Below are 27,971 nucleotides of genomic sequence, written 5' to 3'. Positions count from 1 at the left end.
ATAAACCATCTAATAAAAGAAATTTAGTCATCCCACACTTCAGTATTGGCTCCTTCTCTACACTGGGCATGTTGTTGAAAAGAAAACATCATTCGTAAATGCAATGGCGGGCTGCACAGAAATTGCGCTTCCTGTTATCAAAGAAATCCAGTACTGCTGGCAAAAACAACAGTAAATTTTCTTACATTTTGTCTTTTATTTTACAAAGTTAAATTAAGTTAAACACTGTAATACGGCCGCTTTACACACAACATTTACTTACAGGCATTTTCTCAGAAATAACTCTTACTCTCCCAGACAACAAAGAGCTGTGACAATATGCAGATGGCAATGCAATGAAACAATTTTCCTGATCAAAAAATATAGAAATAAACTGCAGACAAAAATATATCAACATTCAAAAGGAATGTACAATTCCAATGCTTTCTTGGGAACCCAAATCTGGACTCGAGGATCACACTTAATACCTTTCATTCAAAAATCGTTTATAAAATCTTTTTGTACGTCGACATTTTGATATGTGTAACCATGAAATGGGAAAAAGGTTGAAATGTTAAGGCGAAGAACGGTTGGTGCACCTACCAAAATATATCCTCCAACAACTTTGGCAAAAGCAAAATCAACAATACTACGACCGCAATCACCTGAAGAGTCAAAGGGCATTTTAAATGTACGGTCTGGTTAAACATTTTGCTCTAATAAGTGTACGTTTCTGTTTCTTGCAAGACATCTCTACAGTTGGAACAAATGGATTCTAAGCTTGTTGAGGCCAGACAAGGAATGGCGTCTTGAGTTGCTTTAGTGTAATATCTCACAAAACACCTGCAAAACTCTTCAACTGTTGGAGGCCTTGATCTCACACATGGTTCTATGGTCCCCCTTTTGCTAAAACACTGTTGGCACAGAAAAATGGCCCTTGTACCAGAAGAATGCCTACTAATAAACACAGCCGGCTTATAAGTAACCTTCTGTGAGTGTAACAGGCACGGTCTGGAAGCGATGAGCTTCAGTTACCCATCATGTTTAGTTCTAGGAGTACCATTTAACCTGGCCAATGAGAAGGTCAGCTGAGAGATTCCACAGGCCCCCAGCTTCATTACGTTGGATTGCCTTGTGCGGTGTTACACTGTACCCTACTAGATGTGCTTCAATAAGCCAGAGTGCATCAAAAATACAACAAAAGAAAACTGCCCAAGCTTCTGATTTGCCTCAACGCCGCCACCACATTTACCAGAGAGGCATTTATTCCCATCTCAATGGAATAAATATTATGTCGACTTTGGTCCTCGGTTGATGCAATAACAATGTAACAATGTTAAAAAACATCAGAACAACCAGGCATAAAAAATAAAAAATAAATTCTTTATAAAATAAAAAAAAGAAAAAACTTGGGGAGATCGAAAAGGTTGGTGAAAGTGACTCAAGTTTGGTCTCATTTGTTCCTGCTAGAAAGAAAGGCACAAATGTGGAAATAGAGAATATTTTCAGCGAACTGTTTAACGTCTTTTGGTCTCCAGAAAAAACCATAGTCAACTGTATTTTGGTCTCAAGAATTAATGTGAATGCTTAAACTGTGCCTTTAAGTGCTTCAAAGGTTCGATTCCTCGAAGCAAGGCACGTGCAAGAAGGGGTCGGAAAAGCGCCGTTTCAACTTCGCTGTTGGTTCATAATCCTGAAACGGCTCCTCTGCTGGACCTGGTTCTGTCCCCTGGGCAATGTACACCGAGTGAACACTGTCTTTCCGTCGGGCTGGCTGATCCCGGCGCCTCACCACTAGTTCTGCTGCACTGGCACCTGTGGCCCTACCCAAACTTTCAGTGGAGCGAACAATGCCATATGGCAGTTTGATATTGGAAGCTGGAATTACTGGGTTTCTTCGGTGTATCTTCATTTTCGCCAAGAAGGACGATGGCCGACGACGCAGAGGAGAGGTGCTGTTGGACAAGTCTAACTGGTCCAGTGAAAGGGAATTGCTGGGCAGTGCCAAAGTGTTTTTGGACGGTGTGACACTACTAGTGGGCGAAAAGCAGGCATCAGGATAGGAAACAACGACATCAGAGCCGGCTGACTGTACACAGATCTTCGGGTGTCCTTAAATATAAAAGCAAAAATCGGATTGAGAATTCTCACAAAGCCCAGAAAAAAGTACAAAGTTTAACCAAATTCTGATAAATAAAAAATGTGAAGGTAAGAAAAACACACACTACCTTAATGCTGACCTTCCTTGTCCACCTGCCCAGTGCGGTCGTCTAGCAAGCTCTCCGTACTAATGGATGCCTCAGAGTCAAGCTTCTCTTCATCCGAACCTCGTTGATCTAACTCTGGTAAACGATAGGTAATATCTTCCCTGAAAGAAAAAAGGAGCAAAGCCTATTAGGGGTACTGCATGAAAAGTACTTATCCCAATGAACCTCTCTATGACAGGCATAGCTCCTCGCTCTGGCTATATCTAAGTATTACAGTTAAATAATTCCATTTCCATCAAACTGTCAGTGCTATGACTTAAGGCGCATGGCCCTTGATGTTTTCACAGGACTGGAGGGTTGTGGGTTGTGAGGGAGGTTGTAGTGGAGAGAGCGTATTCAGAATTGGAGCGGGTGCGGAGGTAGAGAATCACCAATACTATAGAAATAAAATAACGGACAAGGCCAAAGTTTTTCAGCTTAACATGGGAAAAAATAAATCATTCTGTGATTCTTGCAACAGCTACAATTAGGGATCTATGCTCACTTTTCTTCCCTGATGCACTGTATTCGCTCAATAAGGATTTCAGATTCCCGATCCACCTCAACCTCTGATGGGTCCTCCTCCTGCACAGACCCTAGCTCCGGAATAACACTCTCGTTCGATTTGGGACTCCGACTCTGCAAAATAGAAGCAAAAAGAGAAATTAGTCGACTATAAATGTTATTTTGTTTATTCTGCCTGGGAAATTGTATTCATTTAAGTTCTACTGCCAACCTCCGACACTTCTCTAAGGTTAGTTAAAACAAGCAAGATGTTTAAAAAAGCATTTACAATGCAATGGTCTCGCCATTCTTAAAGTTAGAGCTATTGGCATTGCTCATGACACTATTTTTATTTATGCTTTTTGTTTTTAAAACAAATAAATGGCATTGTAATTTACAATGCCAATAGCTTAATCGCTCGCAAATGCAAGACCTATTGCATTTGCACCCACACACAAAGCCACCCACACACACATACAGAGAGTACATGGGCTGGGAACTTGACAAATCGAGTTCCACAGGACCATCATGGCTTTGCTGAACCCAGGAGTGTTTGGTACCAAACTACTCCTTTCAATAAACCCACACTGATGCCAGCATGGGATTTATTGAACCATGTACCTAGTGGGTACCTCAGAGGTACCCTCTGAAAACCGGGTGAGGGCACTGACTGGCTTTAGGCAGTCTGCCGCACACAGATGTTTCTGGACCTCTGGAGAGCCTCTACTCTCTGGGACCAGAAACAATGCACATCCTGGGCAGAGGTGTCCCACCTCATCCCCCAGGATGGGCCCAGTGCGTGAAGGGGAAGCTTGAAAGGCCTCCTGCCTTTGTAATGCGACCCCCAGCCTCTGCTGCTAGCAGCAGATGACAATCCTCGGTTTACACCTCCTCTTTGAGGGAAAACAGCAGGAAAAGTCAGAAAGATAAGGAGTTGTGCCCACTTCTGCCAACGACATTCCTCCGGTGGAGGAGGCAAAGTTAAGCGCACTTTACAGTCCCCTCCATCTTGAAGATGGGGGGACTCCCCCAACCCTGATTTTGCACTCTAGGGATTGTTTGTGTGTAGGATGGTGTCCCTATATTTTTTGCTAAGTATACATTAATTTGTATGCAGGAGCTCATTCTAACTAACATAGGCTGTGGTTCTTTTGATCATTCATAAAGGTATCGTGCTTAGAAGAGGAAGGAGTGACTGCCAATCACTCCTTAGTAGGAAAAATCTTCCAAGAAATTCAAAATTGGTCCCCTGAGCACTCTTGTTATCCAGTTGACCAAAATGAATCACGATACTGGAAGAATTCTGGAATCTTCTTCTATTGTTCTATCCTCGCCAACACGTGTTTCATCATTAGCTGACTTCATCAGGGCCAGGGAATCATATATCCTAAAATACTAAATGTTCAAATGTGTATATATATTTAACGTTTTTTTTAGATTCAAAACAAAGCAAAAAAACAGCAGACCCTTCCAATCCAATACCTAATCAGTAACACCTTAACCAAAAATAGAAAGCTTTAAAAGAACATAAGGTAGAACTAATTAAAATTATAATAAATGTGAGTGAAGTAACAGCATAACCTCATGTGTCACAATAGCCACGCTCAACTCCATATAGTGGGAACAAAATATACCCATCATGCATGTGATTAGAAAGTTATGCTACTCCAAGTTAAATACTCAACACTATGCACTATTCCTTATTACATACTCAAATTCAAATAACCACCTATGTGTGTGACAAATACAAGACTAAACATCTTTAATCAATAATTTTCGCTTATAGAAACGAATTGTGCATCCGAAAGAAGGTGAGACCGAGTTTGTTGGTAAGAACTCTGTTCAATTGCATGAATATTTTGTCTGATATTCAACACGATCACTTGTACACTTGTACTGTGGCCTACATTTGGCAAACAAATAGCTGTACCATATCTGAATAGCTGTACGATATCTGTGAAATTAAATAGACCATGTGGCAAACACATGAAACAGCAACCTCCTTCTGAGGGAGGTTGCAGAGCATTAGAAAAAACTGAAAAAACAATATTCGTACCTTCAATATTACGCCCCACGATACTGTGGATACCACAATATTTTTTTAAAGAAATTATGGCCTAACTATATTTTTATTTTCATGTATAGGTGGAACATCACACATTGACTACGAGTCACATCCACTGCCCATCTTTTTTAAATAAGGTCAGCTGATGGGATAAGGAACTCTGAGCAGGTTGTGCATGACAATTAATACTTGTGCACAAGTTTAGGGTGAGTGAGGAACGCTGTTGCCAGACTCAGTCTGCCATCTGAACAAAGCTAAAACGGTGGCAGATAGGACCCAGGCCGTATTGTGTATGGCCTGATACCCTTTTGGGTAGTGACAGTGAATGTGCTTTTCCTTTTGGGTTCAGTGTAAGACCTGTGGTGTTTCTACTACATTTTATGTTTGAGCTGGTTTGAATTATAACTTTTGATTAATACATGTTACACTGACTATCGATGCAGCCTTGGGTACATTTTCCTAGTTCCAGATCTAGAGCAAGTGTTTTTTTTAATGTACTTGTCTAAAAAGCATATTTATCTTTGCCATCCAGTAATAAAGTTGCCACTTTGAGCTGATTTGCCCAGTGGCATTAACTGATGTGCTTATCAGCTGTGGGGGTGAAAGGCCTCCTTGAGCAATAAGCTAATTCCGTGGAGAGTAAGATCCTGACACCGGAGGAAGGGAGTGGGGTTATGAGTTTCAAGAGTGATTATGGCCAACTCCATGTTAACTATGGAAGGTGAAGCCCTCCGTGAGTTTGTCTCGTTAGTGTTAGCTTTAGTGTCACCAGTCATCTCCTCTCCCCGTTGTCACTAAGTGAGAATATATCACGAATCCCAGCAGTTGTCTGCAGCCAAGCAGAGAGACTTGGGAAGTATAAACAATTAACGCTGCAGTTCCTGCTAAGGTCGGAGTTAAAGTTTTAATATAATTGTTAGATATTTATTCAACAGGTCAATTAGGTTACAGCAGTCTAGATTTTAGAGTTGCTCTTGCACGAGTGTAATTTCCGAGTGTAAGATATTATGTTTCCCTCGTCTTAATTGCTGATTTCACTCACAAGAAAGTATCACTCATAGTCGCACAAATATCCCTCATAAATACACGAAAATTATGAAAATGTCCCACATCACAATCTGAAGCACTTTTGTCCAAGGCTTCGCCATTCTTTAGGTTGCTGGTCCGACTCCTGAAGCGGCCATCACGGAGGCAGAGAGATTTCGGGAGGGTGGGGGGGGCGGAAGCGGGGCGATTACCAGTGATCTGACGACCCATATAACACCGTCCGGCACCGGGCATCCAAACAGAGCGGGGGACACAGTGCGTGCGGTAAACTCCCTCTGCATTGGCTCTCCCAGCATCACGTTACAGCTCGGACACAGAGAGCCGAGTTGGAAAGCCCTGGAACTCACCTGCTGCGGGCGGCAATCAGCAGACAGGGGTGCTAATTAAATGATGGCCCTGGCAGCGGTCACCGTGCCTCTCTAGGATCATGGTAGTTCCGCCCACTTTAAATTGTGAAAGCCCAGTGCGCATGCGGCATGAGTGACCCACCAGCCCCACCCCATCCTAAACTGAATTGAGGTGCGCAGACACGGGGGCGGAGGAGACACCTACGTGAACACGCTGCGCTGCTGCACACCGGCAGTCCCAGTCCGGCCCTGATAATTACATTTAATTAAGGCTTACAATGGAGAAACAAAGAAAGTCATTATGACAGCATGCCGACAGGCGCCCCTCAGAGCTGAAATAATGTAATACCAGCACTGTTCCACGGGTCATCTGCATCGGTGGCTGAGCACGTTCCTCACGTCAATGGTTGTGCTTTTTGGTCAGGTTGGTGCAACTGCGGAAATGGCGCAAAACAGCACAGTGGGAGCGCACGTCGCCGTGAGCGTGCACATCGGATCGCCGGAGAAGACACGCCGACCTCCGAGGCTGCCTGCTGCCTACACTGACCCGCTGCAGAGGGAGAGGGACACCTGGAAAGAGCCAGGTGAGTGGGTGAGTGAGTGGGTGGGGGGAGAGAGAGAGAGAGATTGTGTGTGCGCGCTTCGTGGGTGTGGCTGTGTGCGCGCGCGATTGTGAGAGGCTGCCGCTGTGAATGTGGAATGTGGAGCAAAAGATGTGCACGGCTGGGGGGGCGGGGCATGCGCGGTCACGATGTGTAATCGGCGCTCGTGGCCAGATCTAGGTCGCTTGACAAGGAACTTGGCAGCAATAGGTCTAGCGAGACCTAAAAATGAGCCAGCGTTAGTACCTCCTATCTCTTACCAGGGACTGCAACTTACAGGGTACAATCAAGAGACTGTTTACATTGTGTATTATTGTAACCGGAAACACTTGGAGACATTGTTAAAAGTTGTGAACAAAATGGTGATTTGCCTTGTGTGGTCACTAGGACAATTCAGGAGCAATAAATATTACTTTAAAAAATTGCTGAAAGCGAAGGGTAAACAAAGTTGGACCTAGAACAGGGCACCTGGAAAGTTACGAATTTTTAAAAAGGCAGAGGAGGAGGACTGAACCAATTTGAAATCATGTTCAAAAACCAGATCAAGAAGCTTCCTAATCTTAGTGTCGCTTGTAGTGCAGGCACATCTGAAAGTGCTCAGGGCAGGTATTTTCACATCCTTGCAGAGAGGGAACAGCAAGAGATGGGGAAACGTGGACAGGCAGAATCAGCTACAAGACCAGCTCTGCATGCATTGATGGACTGTGCCCTGGCACTACTGGCTTGTCAGAGGCAGGTACTTTCATTCTACGTCTAGATTTCCCTACAGGTCAGTCCATGTCTATGTAACATTACATGTACGTTATATAGGAGACAACCTATGACTCGCTCCACTGCTGCAGCAAAACCTGGGATGGTGTAAAAATTTACGAGGGTTAGAGACAGATAAAGTGTCATAGATGGGCATCCAAGAAACACATAGTAAAGCCAGGGCTCAATCGGCACTGAAACCAGTCAGAAGTCTGTGTAGATGATGTGATCAGTGCACATAGAAACCAGCTGTTGATAAAAAAACATATGGGACTGAGGAACACCTTTAAGGGACAGAAGATAAATTTGTCAGTTAACAGTAAGACGGACAGGTAGATTTCATTAATCAGCAAGTAAAAAGTATGTAATTAAATATACTGAATTTTCTTACAATAAACTATTATCCAATTTGTTTTACACACTGCTTTTTGCAGTATGAGCGTGTTCCTCATTTATGTTAGGTTATGTTATAGTGATCTGTATACCACACTAATCACTCAAGAGAATATCCAGGTGCTTGGGGAGGTGTGCAGATTTGTGGTACCCACGGTGCTTATACGAAGACCCAGGTCTTCAACTTCTTGCAGAACTCAAGAAGTGAGAAGGAGGCTCTGATGTTTTGCGGGAGGTTGGTCCATATCTTGGGTGTGATGTAGAAGGAGCAAACTCCAGTTTTGCTTTGGTGGGTGCGGGGTGTGTGTGAGAGTGAGGCAGAGCGCAGATGTCTGGTGGTTGGTTGAAGTGTATGCAGCCGTCCAGGTATTCTGGTCCTGTGTTGTGTAGGGCTTTGTATGTGCACGTGAGAAGGCTGAATGAAATTAAAGGCGGAGTCTATGCTTTCTGGAATCATGAGGAGGGGTGGGCACCTGCCCAGAATCACTCTTCTCTTTTTCAGGGAAGAGTGTAAATGGAGCCTTGGAGAGGTGGTAAGAGAGGCTTTGTGGAGACCAAAAGAGATATGACATCTACTGCAAACCATTCAACCATCGGTGTGCAATGCAATGCTGTGGACAAGGAGAGTTCATCATCCCATAATTGACATCCTTTGCTTTTAGCAGTCTTCCCATTTAGAAAATCCATATTAACCTGACGAAGCCATTGTTAATATTCCAGGTCAAAAAAGGTGAAATGATGAATTGAAACTTTGCCTAATCCTACCTTTGAAAGAAGTACATGCTGAGTGATGCAAATAATTTAGACTGCCTACAATGGAGGAGAGGTAGGGGGCTTCCGGAAAGCTACAGGACATGCAGGCTTGCTTTACAAACGACATGCACTAGTAGCTATGTGAGCATTCAATGCAAACTGTAATGGGTGGGATAGAGAGTGCAGACTAATCATGCAAGAGGGACTCATTAGGTAATTTACCTACCAGCAACCCCTCCAAAGAAGAAGAGAAACCGAGGCGGAGAGGCCAGAGCTAGAGAGAGAAGAACCAAGATTCAATTCACCAACATACATCATCAAGCAGGGAGATCAATTCTGCACAATGCTGGGCATTTTATTGTGCGCCGTATGGCTGAAGATCACTTAAGGCAGAGGATTAAACAATTCACAAAGCAGGGCTGTGCTTTAACTTCTTCATGGGGAAACACCATGTGGTTTCTCACCTTCGGATTGCCACAGAGCATACATGAAGGCTTAAACAGGAGGTCAATAAAGTACAGGGTTGGTACCACTTTTGCCTGGTTTATCACCGTGTCTAAACGAGACCCGGTTTGAAATACCAACTTCGACAGTGGTCAGTTCTCACAACACACAAACCACTATGACACAGTCCAAAGTTCAAGACTTTCACCATAGAAAGGGTTGTCCATTTAGTTTAGGACACATGACAATCTGAGGGTCTGGGAATAGACAGCTGCTGAAGTGGAACACTTAAACAGATCTTTAAAATGTGAGGAATGTATCAAATGGATGTGGAAAGAATGTTGATCTAATGCGAACACATGAGAGAGAAATGCTTGGAATCAGCACTGGTTGTTCAACATGTCTGTATGTGCTGCACTTTGAACTATTTCAAACAATCTTATGTATAGTACCTACTAGCTGAGGCATTCATTGTGAACATAATGTGTAAACAAGTACAATGCATTTTGGGCTATGAAAAAACACGTTATAAACTATTAGTTGAACAATATAATTTGTGAAGACAAAAAAACACAACGATGAAGGGAAATTATGAACAGGTTCGACTAGAGAATCTCTACTCGAATGAGCTTCTATGAAATGATTAACTTCATTACTTACTGTGTTCTGTCTTAGCAAGGACAACCGCCGGATTGCCATGGACTCTGCGGCCTCTAGCTGAGAGATTTCCTCCATTCTGATCTTGTATTTCCGGATCTGTTCCGTGATCAGCATCTCAAGGCACCTGATGGGATGGGGACATCAGCAGTTAGACATCTGCCAGTAAGAGGAGGCATGAGTTGTGGGGATTGAAGGCTTTAAGGTAAATGGTGAGGTGGTCAGAGAGCTGAACTGCAGCACTTAGAACTTCAGGATAATTAAGTGAGCACAGGGTTGCAGCAGTAAGAATGTCCATTTAGTTGGTAAGTGGGAAAGTGAACAGGAATAGAGAAGGGAAAACATGAAGGAAATGGTGGCGTGGGTGAGGAAAAGAAAAATGGAGAAATGAGGATCACTCCCCAGTTCTTGGATTCCAAAGGCTTCTTGCAAAATTACCCATAAAGCAGAGGTGTTATGGCATTCTGCAGTGTGCATAGACAAAAGGTTAAATGTAGAGAGGCACAAACCACAAAAAGTATCAGAAATTTAGATCCATTAAATTTGAGGTTTTTTTTTAGTTTTATGTGGTAGCAGGCAAAATAAAAAAGAAAAAAATCAACCATCACATTTTGCAAAGTTAATCAACTTTGCAAAGGTAGGTACGTTTTGTAAACTTGATAAAACGTCGCCTGTGGGTGAAAATGATTGTGAGATAGTGTTACTGGAAAAAAACTATCCGGGAAAAAATACTTTTAACCTCATGCGCGCTAGCGGAATTCCGCTCGCACGCTGAGATTTTTATTTTAATTTTTTAAAAATTTTTTTTTTTTTAATAAATTTTAAAACCTTTATTATGAAAGAGCACACAGCTATTCAGCCTAACATCCCGGAGGCAAGGCAGCATAGTCTCAGGAGGAAAATAGTGCAAGGCGATTTACATCAGAACATTGCAGGTTGTTTTTTATTTTTTATAAAAGATAACCAAACCAAGAAAGAAACGCCAAAAGGCGCGTAAGATAGGCAATGGAGTAACAAGGACGTATAGGAGTCGGTCAGAGGCAGAGGAGGACAGGTAGAGATTCGATAAAAGAATGAATGGTAGAATGGGGAGGGGGGTGGGGAGGAAAGAGCAGGAGAAGTACAAACAGCATAAAACAGTTGGTGTCACAGGTTACGGTGATAGGTGTTCGTCCAGGGGGATAGGTTCCGGTGGCAAGCACATATCACCCCTGTATGCATTCCATGCCCCCCACACTTTGTTCCACGTCTGAGGCCTCCCCCTGGCAGCATAAACCGTCTTTTCTCTGAGCATACACCAATCCATGTTGGCTTTCCATTGTACCACCAGGGGGGCCGTAGCAGCACCCCACTTTTGGGCAATATCTCGCTTAGCAATCATATTGCCCAGTGTCGCCCAACGAGTCTGCGCCGTGTTGTAATCTGTCGGTTCCCAGACGTTGAGGAGGCACCTCCGCGCCTCCGCTGCCAACTCAACACCAGTCACCTCTCCCATAATCCGGTGCACTCTCGCCCAGTAAGGGGCGATGACGGGGCATTCCCACAGAATATGCATAAAGGTGGACGCTGAGATTTTTAAAAACGCACTTTACGTGACGAGCTGGGCTCATCATCAGCGTGCGAGGAGGCTACGCCATGACGAGCCCAGCTCGTCATCAGCGTGGACGGGGTTAAGATAATTATCCGACTGACTTGGAATTTTTCTTAGATGTTTTTATTCCAAATCTACTTTTGTGGATTTTTATTTAAACAATTTATTTTAGAAAACGCTGACACCTTCATGCGGTGCACAAAGTTTGCCAAATGATTGCAAAAACACTATAAACTTCATTAAGGAAACACTCAGAATGTTAACACACCCCTCTCGTTAACAGTATATCCAGGCTCTGCATGATTTACTGACTTGGTGAACAGAGCAAAGTTTCATCAACTTATAAAAAAGAGAGGGAGGAGCTTCGCGGGCACCCAAGATGGCCGCGTAAGCTCGGAGCTCCGCGGACCTTCCGATCCTCCGCAACTATCCTGCCCGTAATCCTGATCCACGAGGGTGGATACTCGTTGCTGAGGGCCCCCTGAGGCGAGCACCGTTTTCAGAATTCAAATCGGTGTCTCCTACGCGGAGCTACGTCGAGTGGGACTCCGTGCCAGCTCGGTGCCATTGTCTCTGCGGACTCCGCTGCTACGTCTTGCTGATCTGCGGAGTGCCAGCCTGCTTTCGTCAACGGAGAAGTGTACTGGACAGCGGGGCTATTTGGACGGCGGGGCACACCTGGAACGGTTTCCCATTGACGTCCCGGAGATAACTTCGGGTCTCTGGGCTTGGACTTGCCTGGCATAGCCCTTTGTTCTCTGGGATCTAACATGGCGGGCAAGGGGGACCTCGACAAGCCATCTAACAGAGGAGTGCGCAGTAAATCGCAACAACAGCAGCAGAATCGGATTGAGCGCTACACTCAGCCGAAAACACCGCCTGTTACTGGTCCCTCTGCCAGGGGCATCCCACATTCGGGCTCGCCGGGCGGCTCTGAGCCCACTTTGACCGACATTTTGGGAGCCATTACAAGTTTCCGGGCGGACATGAAGCAACAACATGAAGTCCTCACGCACAAGGTGGATGGCATGGCCGTTGATCTGTCCCTCATCAGAGCCGACTTGGGCAAAACCAATGACAGGGTCAAGAATCTGGACATCAAGACGGCCAGTCTTACGGAAGACGTTTCGGATTTGCAAACGGAGGTCCGGAACCTGCAGAGGACAGCGGAGCACTTCGCGAGGCGGCTGGATGATTTCGAAAGCCGGGCCAGGCGGCAGAACGTCCGCATTGTCGGCGTACCGGAGGGTTCGGAGGAGGCGGCGACGGACCTCCTCGTCGAAGAACTGATCAGGACTCATCTGGCCCCGCCTGGCCTCAGCAACTTTTTCTCGGTGGAGCGTGCCCACCGGGTACCGGGTGGCCCGCCGAAGACTGGCGTGGCACCTAGACCCATCGTGGCCCGGCTGCTTAACTTCCGTGACAAGGATGCTGTCCTGCAGGCTTCCAGGCGACACGGACCGCTTAAATTTCAAAACGCTGATGTCCATCTCTACCCAGATTTCACCAGGACGGTTCAGCGACAGCGCCAAAGCTATTCTGGGGTGAAGCAACGATTACGGGACCTAGGCCTCAAGTATTCTATGATGTTCCCCGCTAAGCTCCGGATCGAATACGAGGGCCGTGCCCTGTTCTTTGACTTCGCCGAGAACGTCAGTGACTGGCTGGACACTCTACCACCGCGCCGAGAAGCACAGGAGGACCATGAGGGTGGCGCTGCTGGCGGCTCGGACCTATGAGACTTGGTTCTGTAATGGGTGACTAGTTGATTCTTTTGCTTGCCTCAGTGGCTCTCTAATGTTGTTTTTAGATGCCGTACTATCTTTCCTGTCGGTACATGGAGGGTGGCGGGAGGAGTTCGCGGAGATTCCTTACTCCTCTGGGTGTCTTTTTGTAGAGTAGTTATGGGGCGACAGGCACACTGCTGGTTGGGGGGGCTCTTTAGTCACATGCAGGGGTGCAGGGTGGGGGGTGCAACTTTGCGAGTTTTGTTGATTGTTTGTTCTATCTCTTTTTCTTCCTTGAGGCAATGGACTGTGGGTTTTACCGTACAATGGACATTTGGGTTGGATGGAGTCGGGTGGGGCGGGCTGTTCGGGGATGGGGGGTAGGAAATTAAAAGTGCTTAGCTGGAATGTCAATGGATTAGGTGATCGGGTTAAGAGAGGGGTGGTGCTTCAGCTGATAAAAAGGAACATGCCTGATGTTGTGTTACTGCAGGAAACGCACTTAGTGGGTAACTCTTGTAGGGCCCTGAATCGCAAAGGTTACAAAATGGTCGCCCACTCTGGGTTCTCCTCGGGCTCCCGGGGGGCGGGCATCCTTGTACGTGCGTCCCTTCCTCTTGAGATAGACGTCACCCTGCTAGATGATAGGGGACGCTACGCAGCTGTGGCGGGAAGGTGGGAGGGGCGTTCCCTGGCCCTGCTATCGGTTTATGTTCCCCCTGGCCTTCAATCTAGCACCTTCCGGGACCTTGGTGGCGCCATTTTGTCCCTGCCTTCGGGCCTGTTGATCCTGGGGGGTGATTTCAACTCAGTCTACTCTGGCGCGTTGGACCGTCAGCCACCGAGAGACCTCCCGGGTTCCCAAACGTGGCTGCCGACCTTCCTTGACTCTATGGGTCTGGTGGATTGTTGGCGGCTATTGCATCCGACGCTTCGTCAGTTTTCATTCCTCTCCGGTGCCCATGGAAGTTTGTCCCGCCTGGATTATGTCCGCACCCTGGCGGCGCAATCGCCTGCCGTCTCTGAGGCGCGTTTTTTGGCAAGGGGCGTTTCCGATCACTCGCCGCTGTGGACCTCATTTGACTTCGGTGTCCTTTTGTCCAGCCGCCCGGCAGCGATAAATCCCTGGTATTTCCGCAACCATAACACGCGAGCACTTTTGGCCAAGGCCATCGACCTATATTTTACAGAAAATACTGGCTCAGTGGGCTCTGCGGTCACTCTTTGGGAGGCCTTCAAAACGGTGTTGCGGGGGGAAGCCCTGGCTCTCATCGCGGCGGCTAAACGAACTCGTGATGCGGATCTCATACAAGTTGAGGAGGAGGTCTTGGATCTCGAGTCCCGTCTGGGGCCCGGGCCCGAACCCTCTCTCCTGCATGAACTCTCTCTGAAACAATCGGAGTACCACGATCTCGCCACGAACGCAGCCCTGATCTTAGCGAAGGAGCAGCAAGGCCGCATTTATGATGCCGGGGACAAGGCTGGCAAATTGCTGGCCTGGCTGGACAGGCGGGAAATGGCAAGCCGGGTGGTCCCGGAGATCCTGTGTGAGGACGGAGTGGTGGTTACTGATCCGAGTGCCATCGCCGAGTCTTTTGCTGACTATTTTCGGGGGGTTTATACCTCCGGTTCGGATCGCTCCGAGGCTGACTCAGCTGAATTCCTCTCGGCGATAGACCTTCCTTGCCTCTCTGAGGAGGACAGGGTAGACATTGACCGGGACATCACTGCGGACGAGATCGCCCTGGCGATCCGCGCACTGCGTGCGGGCAAAGCCACCGGACCCAATGGCATACCGGTTGAACTATACAAGATCCGGCCGGACGTGATTTCCCCTCACCTGAAGGATATGTTCCTCCGTGCCCGTGAGGATGGTGTCTTCCCCCTGGACCAGCGACTGGCCACTATAGTGGTTATCCACAAGGATGGCAAGCCGCGGGATGTTTGTAGGTCCTACCGCCCTATTTCTCTCCTCAATGCTGAACCCAAGATCCTGGCCAAACTGTTGGCTAATCGATTGATCGGGGTTATTAGTGACCTGGTGCACCCGGATTTATACCCCGCCGCAATACTGCCCTTAACCTGCGACGCTTACACGGGGTTATGGCCAGAGTTCACGCCATTACTGAACCGGCGGTGCTGGCCTCCCTTGATGCCACAATGGCCTTTGATTCCTTGGAATGGAATTATCTGTGGGCGGTGTTGACGAAACTTGGATTTGGACCGGGTTTCCTGGGCTGGGTGCAACTCCTTTATGCCAGCCCCCTGGCTGCTGTTACGGTTAACGGTCGCCTGTCTGCTCCCTTCGCGCTTCAACGCGGCACCAGACAGGGCTGTCCCTTGTCTCCGCTCCTGTTTGCGCTGGCTCTAGAGCCCCTCGCGGCGATGCTGCGCTCGCACCCTGACTTGCATGGGATCTCCTGGTCCCCGGGCTTTGAAGACAGGGTCTCCCTGTACGCAGACGATATCCTGCTCTACCTCACCTCCCCTTGCAAGTCGCTTATTGTGGCGTGTGATGTGCTCAGGCTGTTTGGGCGCTACTCCGGCCTGATTATTAACTGGGCCAAATCCTCCCTTTACATCCTCAAGGGTGACACGCCGCGCCTCCCTAGAGGTTGCGACATACAACTGGCGGGACAAGGCTTTAAGTACTTGAGGATTTACATTTCACACAACCCTAAGGCAAGGTACGACCACAACTTGCTCCCCCCGCTCTACCGACTGCGGCGGGATGTGGAGAGTTGGCGTAAGCTCCCTCTCTCGTTGCTGGGCCGGGCGGCGTTATTTAAAATGATGTCCCTGCCCAGGTTCCTGTATGCCTTGCAGAATACTCAGGACCTTGTCCCGGCCCGCTACTTCAGGGAGGTTGAGAGCCTGCAGCGTGCCCTTCTTTGGGATGGACGACCTCGTGTCGCTGTCCGGAAGCTTACCATGCCATGGTATGACGGGGGCATTGCGTTACCAGACGTGCGGAGATACTACTGGGCCTCTCAACTTACCGCCATCAATCATGGTTTTTACGGTCCCGTGGACAGCCCCGGCTATGCCATGGACCGCTGGCTTTTACATGGAGGCAATTACTATCGCGCCCTATATTCCAGATCCTTCGATCGGAACCTTACGGGCCCGACCAAGGCGGCGGTCCATACGTGGCGGACGGTCACTAAGATACAGGGCTGGCAGGGCAGACTGACGAGATTTACCCCTCTCTTCGATTCCGACATTTTGGGCAAGCTTTGGCACACCAAGGGCTTTGAGAAGTGGGACCTCATAGGCATCTCGAGGGTTGAGGACATGCTTTCCAGGGGGGTGATCAAGACTTTCCCACAGCTACAGGCGGAGTATAAATTGAGTGGAACGGAGTTCTTCCGCTACGCCCAGCTGCAACACGCAATAACCGCCGCCAGACCGGAGGAGGGTGACATCCCCGAGAGCTCGCCTTTGGAGGACAGGGTGCTAGATGGGCATATGCCGGATAGCGCCATCTCCCTGTCCTACAAGAAGCTGATAAACGTTCAGGTGGACCTCCTCCAGCGCTTGCGGGAGCAGTGGGTGGCCGATGGGTTGGAACTGGACGACGAGGACTGGCAGAGTGCTGTGTCCTCCCCTAAGGAGGTCGCCATTTCCTCACGTCTGAGGCTGGTCCAGTTTAAAATTCTTCACCGAGTGTATGTCACCGGCCCCAGGCTTGTGCATATGGGCTTCTCGCCGGATGGCCTTTGTCGTCGTGGCTGTGGAGCCCTTGCCACCTTTCTGCATATATTGTGGGAGTGTCCCGTTATTGCCCCTTACTGGGAGAGGGTCCATAGAGTGATGCGGGAGGTGACTGGAGTGGAGTTAGCTGCGGAGGCGCGTAGGTGCCTCCTAAATGTCTGGGAGCCTAATGATTATGATACGGCGCAGACCCGATGGGCTACACTGGGCAATATGGTCGCTAAACGGGACATAGCGCAGAGATGGGGTTCTAACGTGGCCCCCCTGGTGGTACAATGGAAGGCCAACATGGACTGGTGTATGTTGCTTGAAAAGACTGTGTATACTGCCAGGGGGCGGCCTCAGACATGGAACAAGGTATGGGGTGCCTGGAACGCCTACAGAGGGGATTTGTGCCTACCACCTGCACCGTTGCCACGGGATGAACGCCTGTCGCCATAGACGTTGACACCAGCTATGTTATTCTTGTTCTGATTCTCCTGTTCTTCCTTCCCCCCCCCGCTTTTTGCTACATTCTGCCTCAGTTCTTTCTACAACTTCTCTAGCCTCTTCCGCCTCCTACCGACTCATGGTCTTTTTCTTCCATTGCCTTTTCCGCGCCCTCGGGCGCTTTAGTTTCTGTTTCTGTGTGTAAAAATAAAAAACAACCTGCATTGTTCTGACATGAATCGCTTGGCACTATGACCGTTCTGATACTTTGCTGCCTTGCCTCCGGGATGTTAGGCTGAATAGCTGTGTGCTTTCTTACAATAAAGGTTTTAAAAAATTTAAAAAAAAAAAAAACTTATAAAAAAGAAAAAAAAGTGTGAATGTATGTTTGCGGGTGTGTTTTATGTCAAAAGACCCATCATAAGAAGTTTTGTTTCTAAAATAAAAGTCAAGTCTAAAAGTGAGGGGATTCCACGAGAGTGAAAAGAGGGGAAAAACTAGACTTTGTTGACTGAACTGAAGGCCAAAAGGAGGGCTTTGTTCTGTTGAAGAATGACATTACACTTGGAAAAAACTAAAATCACTACTGCCTTTTTATTGGTCTCAGTCTCCATGACAACCCAGAGTTAGGCAGCTGAGAGCCAAGACATATGCTTCTTGCTGAGACCCAATAGTTTAAAAACATCAGAGTTCCCTTAGGCAGCCTTTTCGTTAAAACTGCCTCAAACGCCTCATGGTTACGTGCTCATGTAAGATGTGCTGCTACACGCCATTCTCTTCGATTATGCCAATTGTTGAGGGCATTCTTGATTCCCAGCGTATATTTTTTTTCTCACACTTACGTTGTGGTTTTAGAAACGTCCTTCATACTGGTCAGCGGGTCTGAGTTGTCGGGGCATCGCAGAAGACATGGAGCAAAGACAATAGCGAGAGAATTGGGAGTCATACGATTGACATCTTCCAGTGAAGCTACACTGTAAACGTAAAAATAGTAGAGAGCAAAATTAAAACAATTAAGTCTTTATGAAAATTGCAGCCTGTGTTTGTAGCACCAGCAACCACTCTTTGGACATGCCAACACCCAAGAGTTATACAGTTACCAAATTTACCCGAGAGGCCTCCAGACACTAGATAATGTGTGATTCTCTGCAACAGAATTCTTCTCCCACCCCATAAACCCACCCAGCCCAGTCAACCCTCTTCGTATAAAGGCACAGGATACAGGCTCTCTGGGAAATGCTCCCTTAGGAGAAATGTTACAGACAAACGGCAACTGTTGTAGTAAAATGTCCCTGACTACCATCATTTTTTCGTTATTTGTAGAGTTTTATATAGGGCGAACTTGAACCGAAGGCATCAGAGCGCTTCACAAAATTTGCATTGCAGTAGTTATAGGTTTACAGATTAAGGTAGACATAGAGACCAAAACAATGGCGGTACGTGAGCAAGTCATAAGACGGCATGACTATTGTATCAATAAGTTTGTTATGCTGTGAGGCAAGACTTAAAGATATGTTTAAGCATTGTGCAGACTTGTTTCCTGGGACTGAGGAATTCAAGTAAAACCTAAATAACTTTTTAACAATAAATGATAAACAATACATAAAATTGTACAGATACGCAGTTTTGCAAACAATGCAGGTCATGAGAACGCAAATCTCAGTTTGGATCCGGACTTAAAATATAAAAAGTAAAGAAAAAATAGAATTGTGATGGAAGCTCTTACTGGACGAGGTGGAAGATAAGCCGCTTCAGTGTGTCGTAGTTGACCTGCGGGAGCTGTCCTATGACCTTGTAGAGCGCACACAGTTGTTCCTGCTTTCCAGGGAGCTCTGTGAAAGGAGAGAGAAGGGTGGACTATGGGGAACTTATTGAGAGATGGCCAAAAGCCTTCACAGCTCAGCACTAGGACAGGTGCAAAATGCCACACAAATTCAGCGTCGTATGCAGAATCACCGAGAATGAAAGCGTAATTCTTGATTGCTGTACTAATGTCCCGCAGCAGGCGCTCCCATCCTCAAACATGTTTATAAGAGGAAGTTATCATTAATTCTTCATGCAACTTCCACATCGTGTGCATTACATCAAAGACTCATACATCCTTTTTTCTTTTTGAAGAAAACCACTATATTTCCAGCTTTTTCCCCCCAACAAGACATTTTTATTGGCTAATAACTAACACCAAGAAAAGATTGATTCCCTTGTTGACTATACGGAGAAGCTAAAACTTAGCTTTAAGAGAATGAAATTAACAATCATACAATAATACAATCTAGATCATATGATCAGAATCATGAACTAAATACAATCCAAAGCATTCGGTACAACAAATTTTATTATTGAAAGAGAGCAAAAGTAAAAACAATAAACATTCATATACCCTATATTATAATTTTTTTTAACTAAATTAATATTGACTATTGTGACCTGCACAATAACAAAAGACAGACAAAATTGTTGTAAAACATTAAAAATTGTAAAATACACTGGTACATTCAAATTAGCAATTTAGTCACACCCCTGTTGTATAACCATAAATTCCATATAAACAAGGGTGGAAGAGACTTGAATTGTACAAAAAGTTGTGCGTCGACGCGTTTCGGTGGTACTGGACACTGATATGTTCCACCTTTGTCAAGACTAAAATATGTTGTCTGTCTGGTTACTGGTTCTGAGAGATTACCCTATGATAAATATACGTACAATTAATCATCCGTTCACTTAGATCATTTCCACAACTGTAATGCTAGTACATGACATTTCTAAAACACTTATCCCAGCGATGTACGGTCTCCCCAAAATTCACAAGCAGTTGGATAATCCCCCCATGAGACCCATTATCAGCGGAATTGGCTCCCTGTTAGAGCCTGTAAGCCGGTATGTGGATTTTTTCCTTCAACCCATAGTCAAGAAACAGATCTTATCTGAAAGATACCACCCATGCAATTACGACATTCGAAGGTAGAGAGTTCAATAAGGCGACCCAATTACTGGTCGCCTTAGATATTGAAGCTCTCTACACTAACATTCCCCAAAATGATACCACACAGGTTATAGCTTCCATTTTAGAAAATGAAGATCTGAAGGGAGGCAACAACTATTTCATAATGTCATGTATTTACTTAATATTAAAAAAAACTTTTTTCTTTTCAAAAATGATTTTTACAAATCAAGGGGACCAGCATGGGGGCCACATGTGCCCCCAGTCTGGCTTGCTTGTACGTGAGCAGTTTCGAGGACAAGCACATATATAATGAGGTCGCTCCTTATTTTGAGAATATCACTTGCTGGCACCGCTACATTGATGATATCATCTTCATCTGGAGCGGTGCCAGTGAGACCCTTACCAACTTTTTAGAGTGGCTCAATTTGGGTGATCCCAACCTGAAATTTACGGGACACCACAGTAACCAACAGGTTACCTTCCTCGATATTATTATTAAAGAAGACAATGGAAATTTGAAAGTGGAGCTTTATACTAAGCCCACTGATAAAAATACTCTCCTCCTCTATACAAGCAATCACCCCAAATCACAAAAAGATTACATACCATTTGGGGAATTCCTGCGGCTTCGCAGGAACTGTACAGACCTAAATGATTTCTACAAACATGCGGAAAATACCAGGTTAAAACTAGAAAATAGAGGTTATCCCAAGAAGCTGATTAAAAATGCACTTAAACGTGCCCGGTTTTACGACCGAGACAGTCTCTTGGACCCTCTAAGAAAAGGAAATAACAAAAACCTACCTTTAGATAGGATTGTGTTTGTTACACAATATTCTCATTTGAGCAATCAAATTAAGAATATTGTTAACAAACATTGGAAAATACTTAACCATGACAGTGTAAATCAGCTAAATAGACCCCTTTTCTCATTCCGCCGCAACAAGACAATTAAGAACAGTCTTGTTCACACATATACTGTCCCAAAGAAAACCAACTCACATTAACTGGACAGACGGCATCGGGTAATTTCAAATGTGGAACATGTTCGATCTGCCCCCACTGCATTGAGGGTACTTTCGTTGTTCACAACGGTCAAAAACTTCAACCGACCACATTCAATAATTGCCGTAGTAAGAATATAGTGTACCTCCTCCTTTGCCCATGCAACCTTGGTTACGTGGGTGAGACAGGAAGGGAACTTAGAACCAGATTGCTAGAACACAAGTCGGCAATACGTACTTTGAAAGCTAATGCTCCTTTAACTGAACACTTCAAAAGTATGAACCATTCATGTGATGACATTAGATGGTTCAAACTAGAGAAGATCAAAATCAATAGAAGAGGGGGAGATGTCGATAGATCTAGAAAGATTAGAGAGCAATGGTATTTTTGCTATCTTAATACCATCGACAAAGGACTCAATACCAGGGAAGATTGGGCCAAATGTCTTTAAAGATGTCTTCCCTCGGGGGCGTGGCTTGGACGCCGATCGGGATGGCGGCGTGAGCTCGCAGCTCCGCGCGGAGTCCCGCTAATTCTCCTGCTTTTTGCACCCTGGGCGACCCGAGGTCGACACTCCTGCCCTACGAAGTGTGAGGGGACCGCAGGGCGCTGACGGAAAGTTGCCGGGGGACTGCTGGCCCCGAGGAGACCCAGTTGGGCGACGGCTGAGGCGTCGCCGAGAATGAGAAGAAAATGGCGGCGGTGTGGTCGGGCAGCTTCGGACACCGACTTTGAGCCGAGTTGGTGCCGACTGGCGGGAGGCTCTGCAGCCGAAAGATCGAGGCCTTGGGGACAGAGGCGACAGTTCCGTAGGTCGGGGGACAGGGATTCGCCCCGCTCGGACTTTGGGGACTCTTGCTGGCCGCTATCCCTATCTTTTCCCTTCCTCCTCCAGGCTCAAGAGGGGGTCGACCGAACGGTGCTCGCCCACTTGGCCCTTGGACCTGAGGGCATCGGCGGTGGCACTTGATCCTGCTCAATATCGGAGAGTTGGCACCGACCCACGAGTGCCGGAGCTGGACGGGCTTCCTGGCCTGTGACGCAGTACCCTGAAATGGCGGCGACAGGAGGGCTGGTGGCTGTGGAGCGCGGACAGGGGGACCTAGCAGCATCGTCTCGGATGGGTGAGACCCCCCCGCCGGAGTTGGACCAGGAGCAGCGATTGAATCGACGTCTAGACGCCATACTCGATGCAATCACCTCGACCAAGGAGGCGCTGCACCAGGACATCGCGCAAGTAGCCAAGGGGCTGGGGCTATTGCGAGCGGATCATGCGAAGCTGGCGGATAGGGTCAAGGACCATGATCAGCTATTATTGGACCTGAAACCGTCGGTGGTGACCGCGGAACATAAGATCACAGACATACTGGCCCGGTTGGACTCGCTGGAACGACGTGCGGAGGATGCCGAAGGCCGCAATAGGCGGAACAACGTGCGGGTCGTAGGCCTGCCGGAACGAATTGAGGGGGAGGATGCGGTGGCCTACATGGAGAACTGGTTTCGTACTGTGGTGGCACCGGAGGGGCTTACTCCTTTCTTTACCCTGGAGCGAGCCCACAGGGTGCCTGCTCGCCCGCCAGGGCTTGGCCGCCCCCCCGACCGATGGTAGTGCGGCTCCTCCATTATAAGGACCGGGACCTCCTCATCCAGAGGGCTCGGATGTCAGGCCCGTTCGAGGTGGAAAACAGCAGGGTCACAATCTTCCCGGACTACACTCAGGCGGTCCAGAGGAACAGAGCATCGTTCCTGGCGGTGAAGGAGCTGCGGGAGGAGGGCATTCAATACTCCTTGCTCTTCCCGGCCAAGCTGCGGGTCATACTGGATGAGGCCACGCACTTCTTCCAGACTCCGGACGAGGCATGGCAGTGGCTGGAGTCGTATAGAGCGGGGACGGACAGGTCGCATAAAAGTAGGCGAGATCAGCCTAAACAACCCCGGGTCAGACAATCGCAACGCATCCGGTCCCGCAATAGGCGCCAGCGGGAGAAACGGGAGGCTCAAATGGCTGCGGAAAAGAGATGCGCTCGCAGCGACGGCGGCCATCACGGGGTCGGAACAGAACAGTGAACTGGTGGAAACGGACTCTGGCGGGGAAGGCAGCAGGACAGGAGAGGACCTCTCAGAAGCGGAAAGCTCGAAGGGGCCGGTGGTGACCCCCCAGACCTCTGATGGGATATTTCACGGTTGAGACTGTGTTGGGACTTGGACAAGACCTAATGGTAGGGCGGTATCCTGTTGGTGATGGGTGGGTTGCCGGGTAGGGTGCCACGTACGCAGGTTGGGATGAGGGCGCGGGGTGTGGGCTCCGCTAGCTGGGGTCGGCGATAACTCACCCCCCTAGGGCCCTTAAGGCCTTCTGTGGTGGAGACCACAGGTTAGGAGAATGTGTGGTTGGTTTGAGGTTTGGATTGGGGCCGACACTGGGTTTGTAGGCTCTGTCCTGGGGAGTGGAGTTTGGGGTGTTTTTCTGTTCAGGGTTTGTTTCGGGGGGGGAACTGCTTTGGGGAGGATGTGAACTCCCGTTGTTTGACTCGGACTGATCGATGCTGGTATGGGGACGTTACCTAACTTAAAATGCCTAACGTGGAATGTCCGGGGGCTACGAACTATGGTCAAACGCCACAAAGTGCACGCATACCTGGTGCGAAGGGGGGTCCAGATTGCTATGTTACAAGAAACCCATCTGACCAAAAAAGAGTGCGCTGCGTTGCAAAAAAGATGGCGGGCCAGGTGTTCGGCACCACTTACTCAGCATATGCCAGGGGGGTATTGATTTGGGTGAGGGCGGGGATACCGTTCCAGGTGCTGAACCAAGTAGTGGACCCTGATGGCAGGTTTGTGGCAGTGGAGGGGAGGTTGTATGGAAGGGATGTGGTTCTCTGTTGTGTGTATGCGCCGAACACTGATCAGGCCCGATACTTCGATGGCCTCTCTGGGTCCTTGGCCTCTTTCCTGGCGGGCCCGGTAGTGCTAGGGGGGGGACTTCAACTCGATTACGGATGTGGCTCTGGATAGGTCTCACCCCCCCCTTGTTGATTCCCCGGTACGTAAGTTGGCCATGCACAGGAAGGATTGGCAGGACAGATGGGGGTTGCTGGATGTTTGGCGGGAACAGCACAGGGACACCAGGGACTATTCCTTTTACTCAGCTCTCCACGCTCTACATGTGAGGATAGATTTAGTGCTCTGTAGCGGGTCCCTAGCCCCATTGATTTCCCACACGGAATACCTGGCTAGAACCATTTCGGATCATAATCCCCTATTGGTACATATCCAGTGGCAGCGGGAGCGCTCGGCGATACCAACATGGCGGCTCCGGCCAGACACGCTGGAGGACTCAGTGTTTAGTGACGCTGTCCAACAAGGCATCGAGCGTTACTTTGGCAAGAACGAGGGTACGGCCACGAGTAGGTCCACTGAATGGGATGCGATGAAAGTGGTGGTGAGAGGGGTATGTCTGGGTCGGTTTTTGAATGCTCGTACGACTGTGTTGAATGCACTTGCGAAAGCGGAGGAGAATCTGAGAGAATTAGAGCGGCGCAGGCCGGCCAGGCCAGACTTACAGACCCAGTTGTTAGAAGCGAAGGAAGTGGTCGCCACCGAGACGGAACGGTTGAGATGTTACGACTACAGGCAATACGCCATCAGAGCGCATGCTGAACGGGATACGGTGGGCACGCTCTTGGCCAGACTCGCTAACCCGGAACTTAGGGGCTGCCCGGTCCTTAGCATTAACAACGCACGGGGGGAGACGGTGTATTCCCAGGCAGCGGTGTTGGAGTGCTTTCGGGTGTATTATCAGGAATTATACCAGAGTCAGTTGGGAGTGGAGGTCCAGGAAATTGCGGAGTACCTAGGGGCGAGGCAGCTTCCGGTCCTAGATGAGGAGGACGCGAAAGAGTTGGGCGGCCCGATCACGCTCACTGAAATACGGGTGGCCATTAAAAATATGGCTCGGAATAAAACGCCCAGGGTGGACGGGCTACCAATAGAATTCTATCAGCAGTTTGTCGACAGCCTAGCCCCCAGGCTGCTGGTGGTGTATACGGAAGCTTATGAGTCAGGGGGTTTGCCTGGGTGACATTACCCCAACTGAGCTCGACTACTGCCATGGGATGCCTTCTCTTCACTCCATGAACGTCTGTCACCTGGTAAAGGAAACCAGGGGTCAGTTGAGCAGAGGGGACCAGATGGTCAATCACCATGGTGATACTGGCCCCTGTGTCTCTGTATGCCTCAACTTTCTGACCATTGATAAAGGGCTCTTGTCTATACTTTCCCAAAATGTGGGAACCAGTAGTGAAGTTGGCAAACCCCAAGCCAGTCTCACAGACAAGAGTGTTGTTAGGGGACCTGGCTAGGCCATAGTCCTCCTGGTTTCCCAAAGTAATGCCCACCACATTCTTGGGGGCACTCCCACCACCTGGGGGATTACCACTAGTGGTAACAGGAGGTCTGGGAGTGTTACTTGGGGGTATGTTTTCCTTATTGCTATTTTTAGGGCACTTGGCATCACTTTTGTAATGGCCCACCTGTTTACAGGTATGGCAATAAGGTTTCTTCTGTTCTGAAGGAGTGTTCTGGGACCCACCACCCTTGTTGGAGTTTTGGGGCCCTTGGGAAGTCTTCTCTGTGGATTTATCCCTACCCTTCTCTTGAGGCTTGGTTGATTCCTTCTTTTGGTCACCACCCTGGTTCTTAGGCCTGACCCTGGTTCTGACCCATTTGTCTGCCCTCTTACCCAATTCCTGTGGAGAGGTCAGATCAGAGTCTACCAGGTGCTGGTGTAATAACTGGTTCTGACAATTACTTAAGATTTGCTCCCTCATAATTAGATTGTACAATCCTTTAAAATCAGTAACCTTACTACCCAGTAGCCAGCCTTCAAAAGCCTTAGTGGCACAATCAACAAAGTCAGTCCAATCCTGAGACTGAGTTTTCTGGGTGTCTCTGAACATCATCCTGTACTGTTCAGTCGTTAAACCAAACCCATCAACCAGTGTATTCTTCAGGACTTGGTAATTGTTAGCATCCTCAACTCTAGTAGTGAGGAGCTTATCTCTACCTTTACCTTCAAAGGAGAGCCACAAGATAGCTGCCCACTGGCTTTGGGGAACACCCTGCACAGTGCAGGCCCTCTCCAAAGCAGTAATCCATTTGTGGATGTCATCCCCTTGCTTAAAGGGGGGCACTATCTTATTCAGGTGCTTTGTATCAAAACTCCTTTCCCTATTGCTAGGTATATTGCTGCCACCAGTGGGGACTACCCCACTTAACTGTTGCTCTCTAGCAAAGGCAAGCCTCTCTTTGGCCAGGGCAAGTTCTTCCCTTTCAATCCTCAGATTGGCTGCCCTTTCTTTAGCTTCATACATTCTCCTCTGAGGGGAAGTCATCCTCCTCACAGCAGAATTCTGAGAGCCATTGGTTTGAATGGATCTGCCAGAGCCTCTTGATAGAGACCTGACTCGTCCATTCCCAATGTTAAGCTGGCCTGAGAGAGGTCCCAGGGGTCCCCTAGTACCATTCTCATGCCTGCTTAAGTTGGACCTGGTTAGTCTGCTGACTTCTACCGGTCCCTTGTCTGCCTCATCTCCTGACAACTCATCCTCATCCTCAGCATCATCTGCCTCCTGGAGGGGATGGTCATGGTTATCAAAGGGACCCTGTAAGTGGGGCATACTCCCACCTGGATTAGAGGGGTCTGGGTTACCAGCCCTCTTAGCATCATAAGTCTCTAAGAGACCAATCAGGAATGGGAGTGTGGGGTTAGACCCCTGTCTTATCTTCCTGGATGTACAGAGTTGTCTCATCTCCTGGAAGCTAAGGGCTGCATATCTAGAAGAGGCCTGTGGAGGGTCCTCAACCACCTGAGGGGTCTCGGTAGACTCTCCGTGGTTAGACATGCTTCTAGGGTGGTGTAAGTGATGCACCTACCTACACTATGTGTTTGCCTACTGATCCCTTGCTAAGAGTTGCAGCCAAGGTGTGCTAAGCCTTGAGGAGCTGCAACAGCTGGTTCAGTAGAACTCAGAGTATTCTAAGCTAAGTTATATGTACCTAAAAGTACATGTGATCTTTCAACAAGATATTCTTAGGATACGTGTGGTAAAACAACAGCAAGCTCAAATCCCAACCGCTGCTCACCAATGTGAGAAGGTGGCCTGATATGCAGTGCTCACTATTCTAGTGAACACTATGTATCAGTCCAGCAACCCTTATTGATGATTGGTTGTAAGTCAACCTTATAGACCAGCTATCCTAGTAGCGTGGATACGAGCAGTCTAAGGCTAAAGACTCGAGAGGGCGTGTTAAGCCAGCTGTTATACCACACATATACCCCTTGAATACCCAGTGAAAGGACACCACACAAGTGTTATGAAAATAAACAAGATATTTATTAAGAATCACAACAGCCCTGTACTCTTTATGAGGACAGGGTACTAAGCACAACACAAAACTCTTACGAAAATACTTAAGTTAGCACAGTATTTACAAATGCCCGAGGGGCACGGAAAACCATATACTCTGAAAGTGGAATGCGAAATTACTAGCAGGTAAGTATAGTACTAATAGGCTTTGGAATCGCTAGGTCTTGACTATAGAATCTTCAGATTACTTCTAGGAGGCCTAGGGGACTCGGGTGCAGAGTGTGCACTCTCACGCGTGATGCGGGACAAAGTCTATGGTAGCTAGTAATGACAAAGTTAGTGTTCTCGGGCGAACCCAACCTGGTGGGAGGAAAACGAAAGTGGATTCTGACCCTTGGATAGTGAG

General features: G+C 47.8%; 1 protein-coding gene across 2 annotated transcripts in view; it reads right to left on the bottom strand.

The window, feature by feature from the left end:
• Positions 1 to 202: 202 nt before the first annotated feature.
• LOC147673180 (unconventional myosin-IXb-like) overlaps positions 203 to 27,971 on the bottom strand; it is a 46,088-nt gene continuing 18,319 nt past the window's right edge. Inside the window, exons 4-10 of one of the 2 annotated variants that reach the window (XM_086946940.1) lie at positions 18,975 to 19,080; positions 18,091 to 18,222; positions 9,791 to 9,914; positions 8,913 to 8,960; positions 2,731 to 2,864; positions 2,220 to 2,347; positions 209 to 2,091 (exon numbers count right to left, since the gene is read on the bottom strand). In XM_086946940.1, coding sequence (XP_086803066.1) covers positions 1,589 to 2,091; positions 2,220 to 2,347; positions 2,731 to 2,864; positions 8,913 to 8,960; positions 9,791 to 9,914; positions 18,091 to 18,222; positions 18,975 to 19,080 — 1,175 coding nt within the window. In that variant the 3' untranslated portion in view covers positions 209 to 1,588. Of the gene's footprint in view, positions 2,092 to 2,207; positions 2,348 to 2,730; positions 2,865 to 8,912; positions 8,961 to 9,790; positions 9,915 to 18,090; positions 18,223 to 18,974; positions 19,081 to 27,971 lie in introns of both variants that reach the window. The other variant, XM_086946941.1, reaches the window with a different exon arrangement.

This window comes from Lissotriton vulgaris, chromosome 12 (genome assembly GCF_964263255.1).
Source record: "Lissotriton vulgaris chromosome 12, aLisVul1.2, whole genome shotgun sequence".
In the NCBI taxonomy this organism is placed as follows: Eukaryota; Metazoa; Chordata; class Amphibia; order Caudata; family Salamandridae; genus Lissotriton; species Lissotriton vulgaris.
This window is presented reverse-complemented; position numbering and strand designations above follow the sequence as displayed.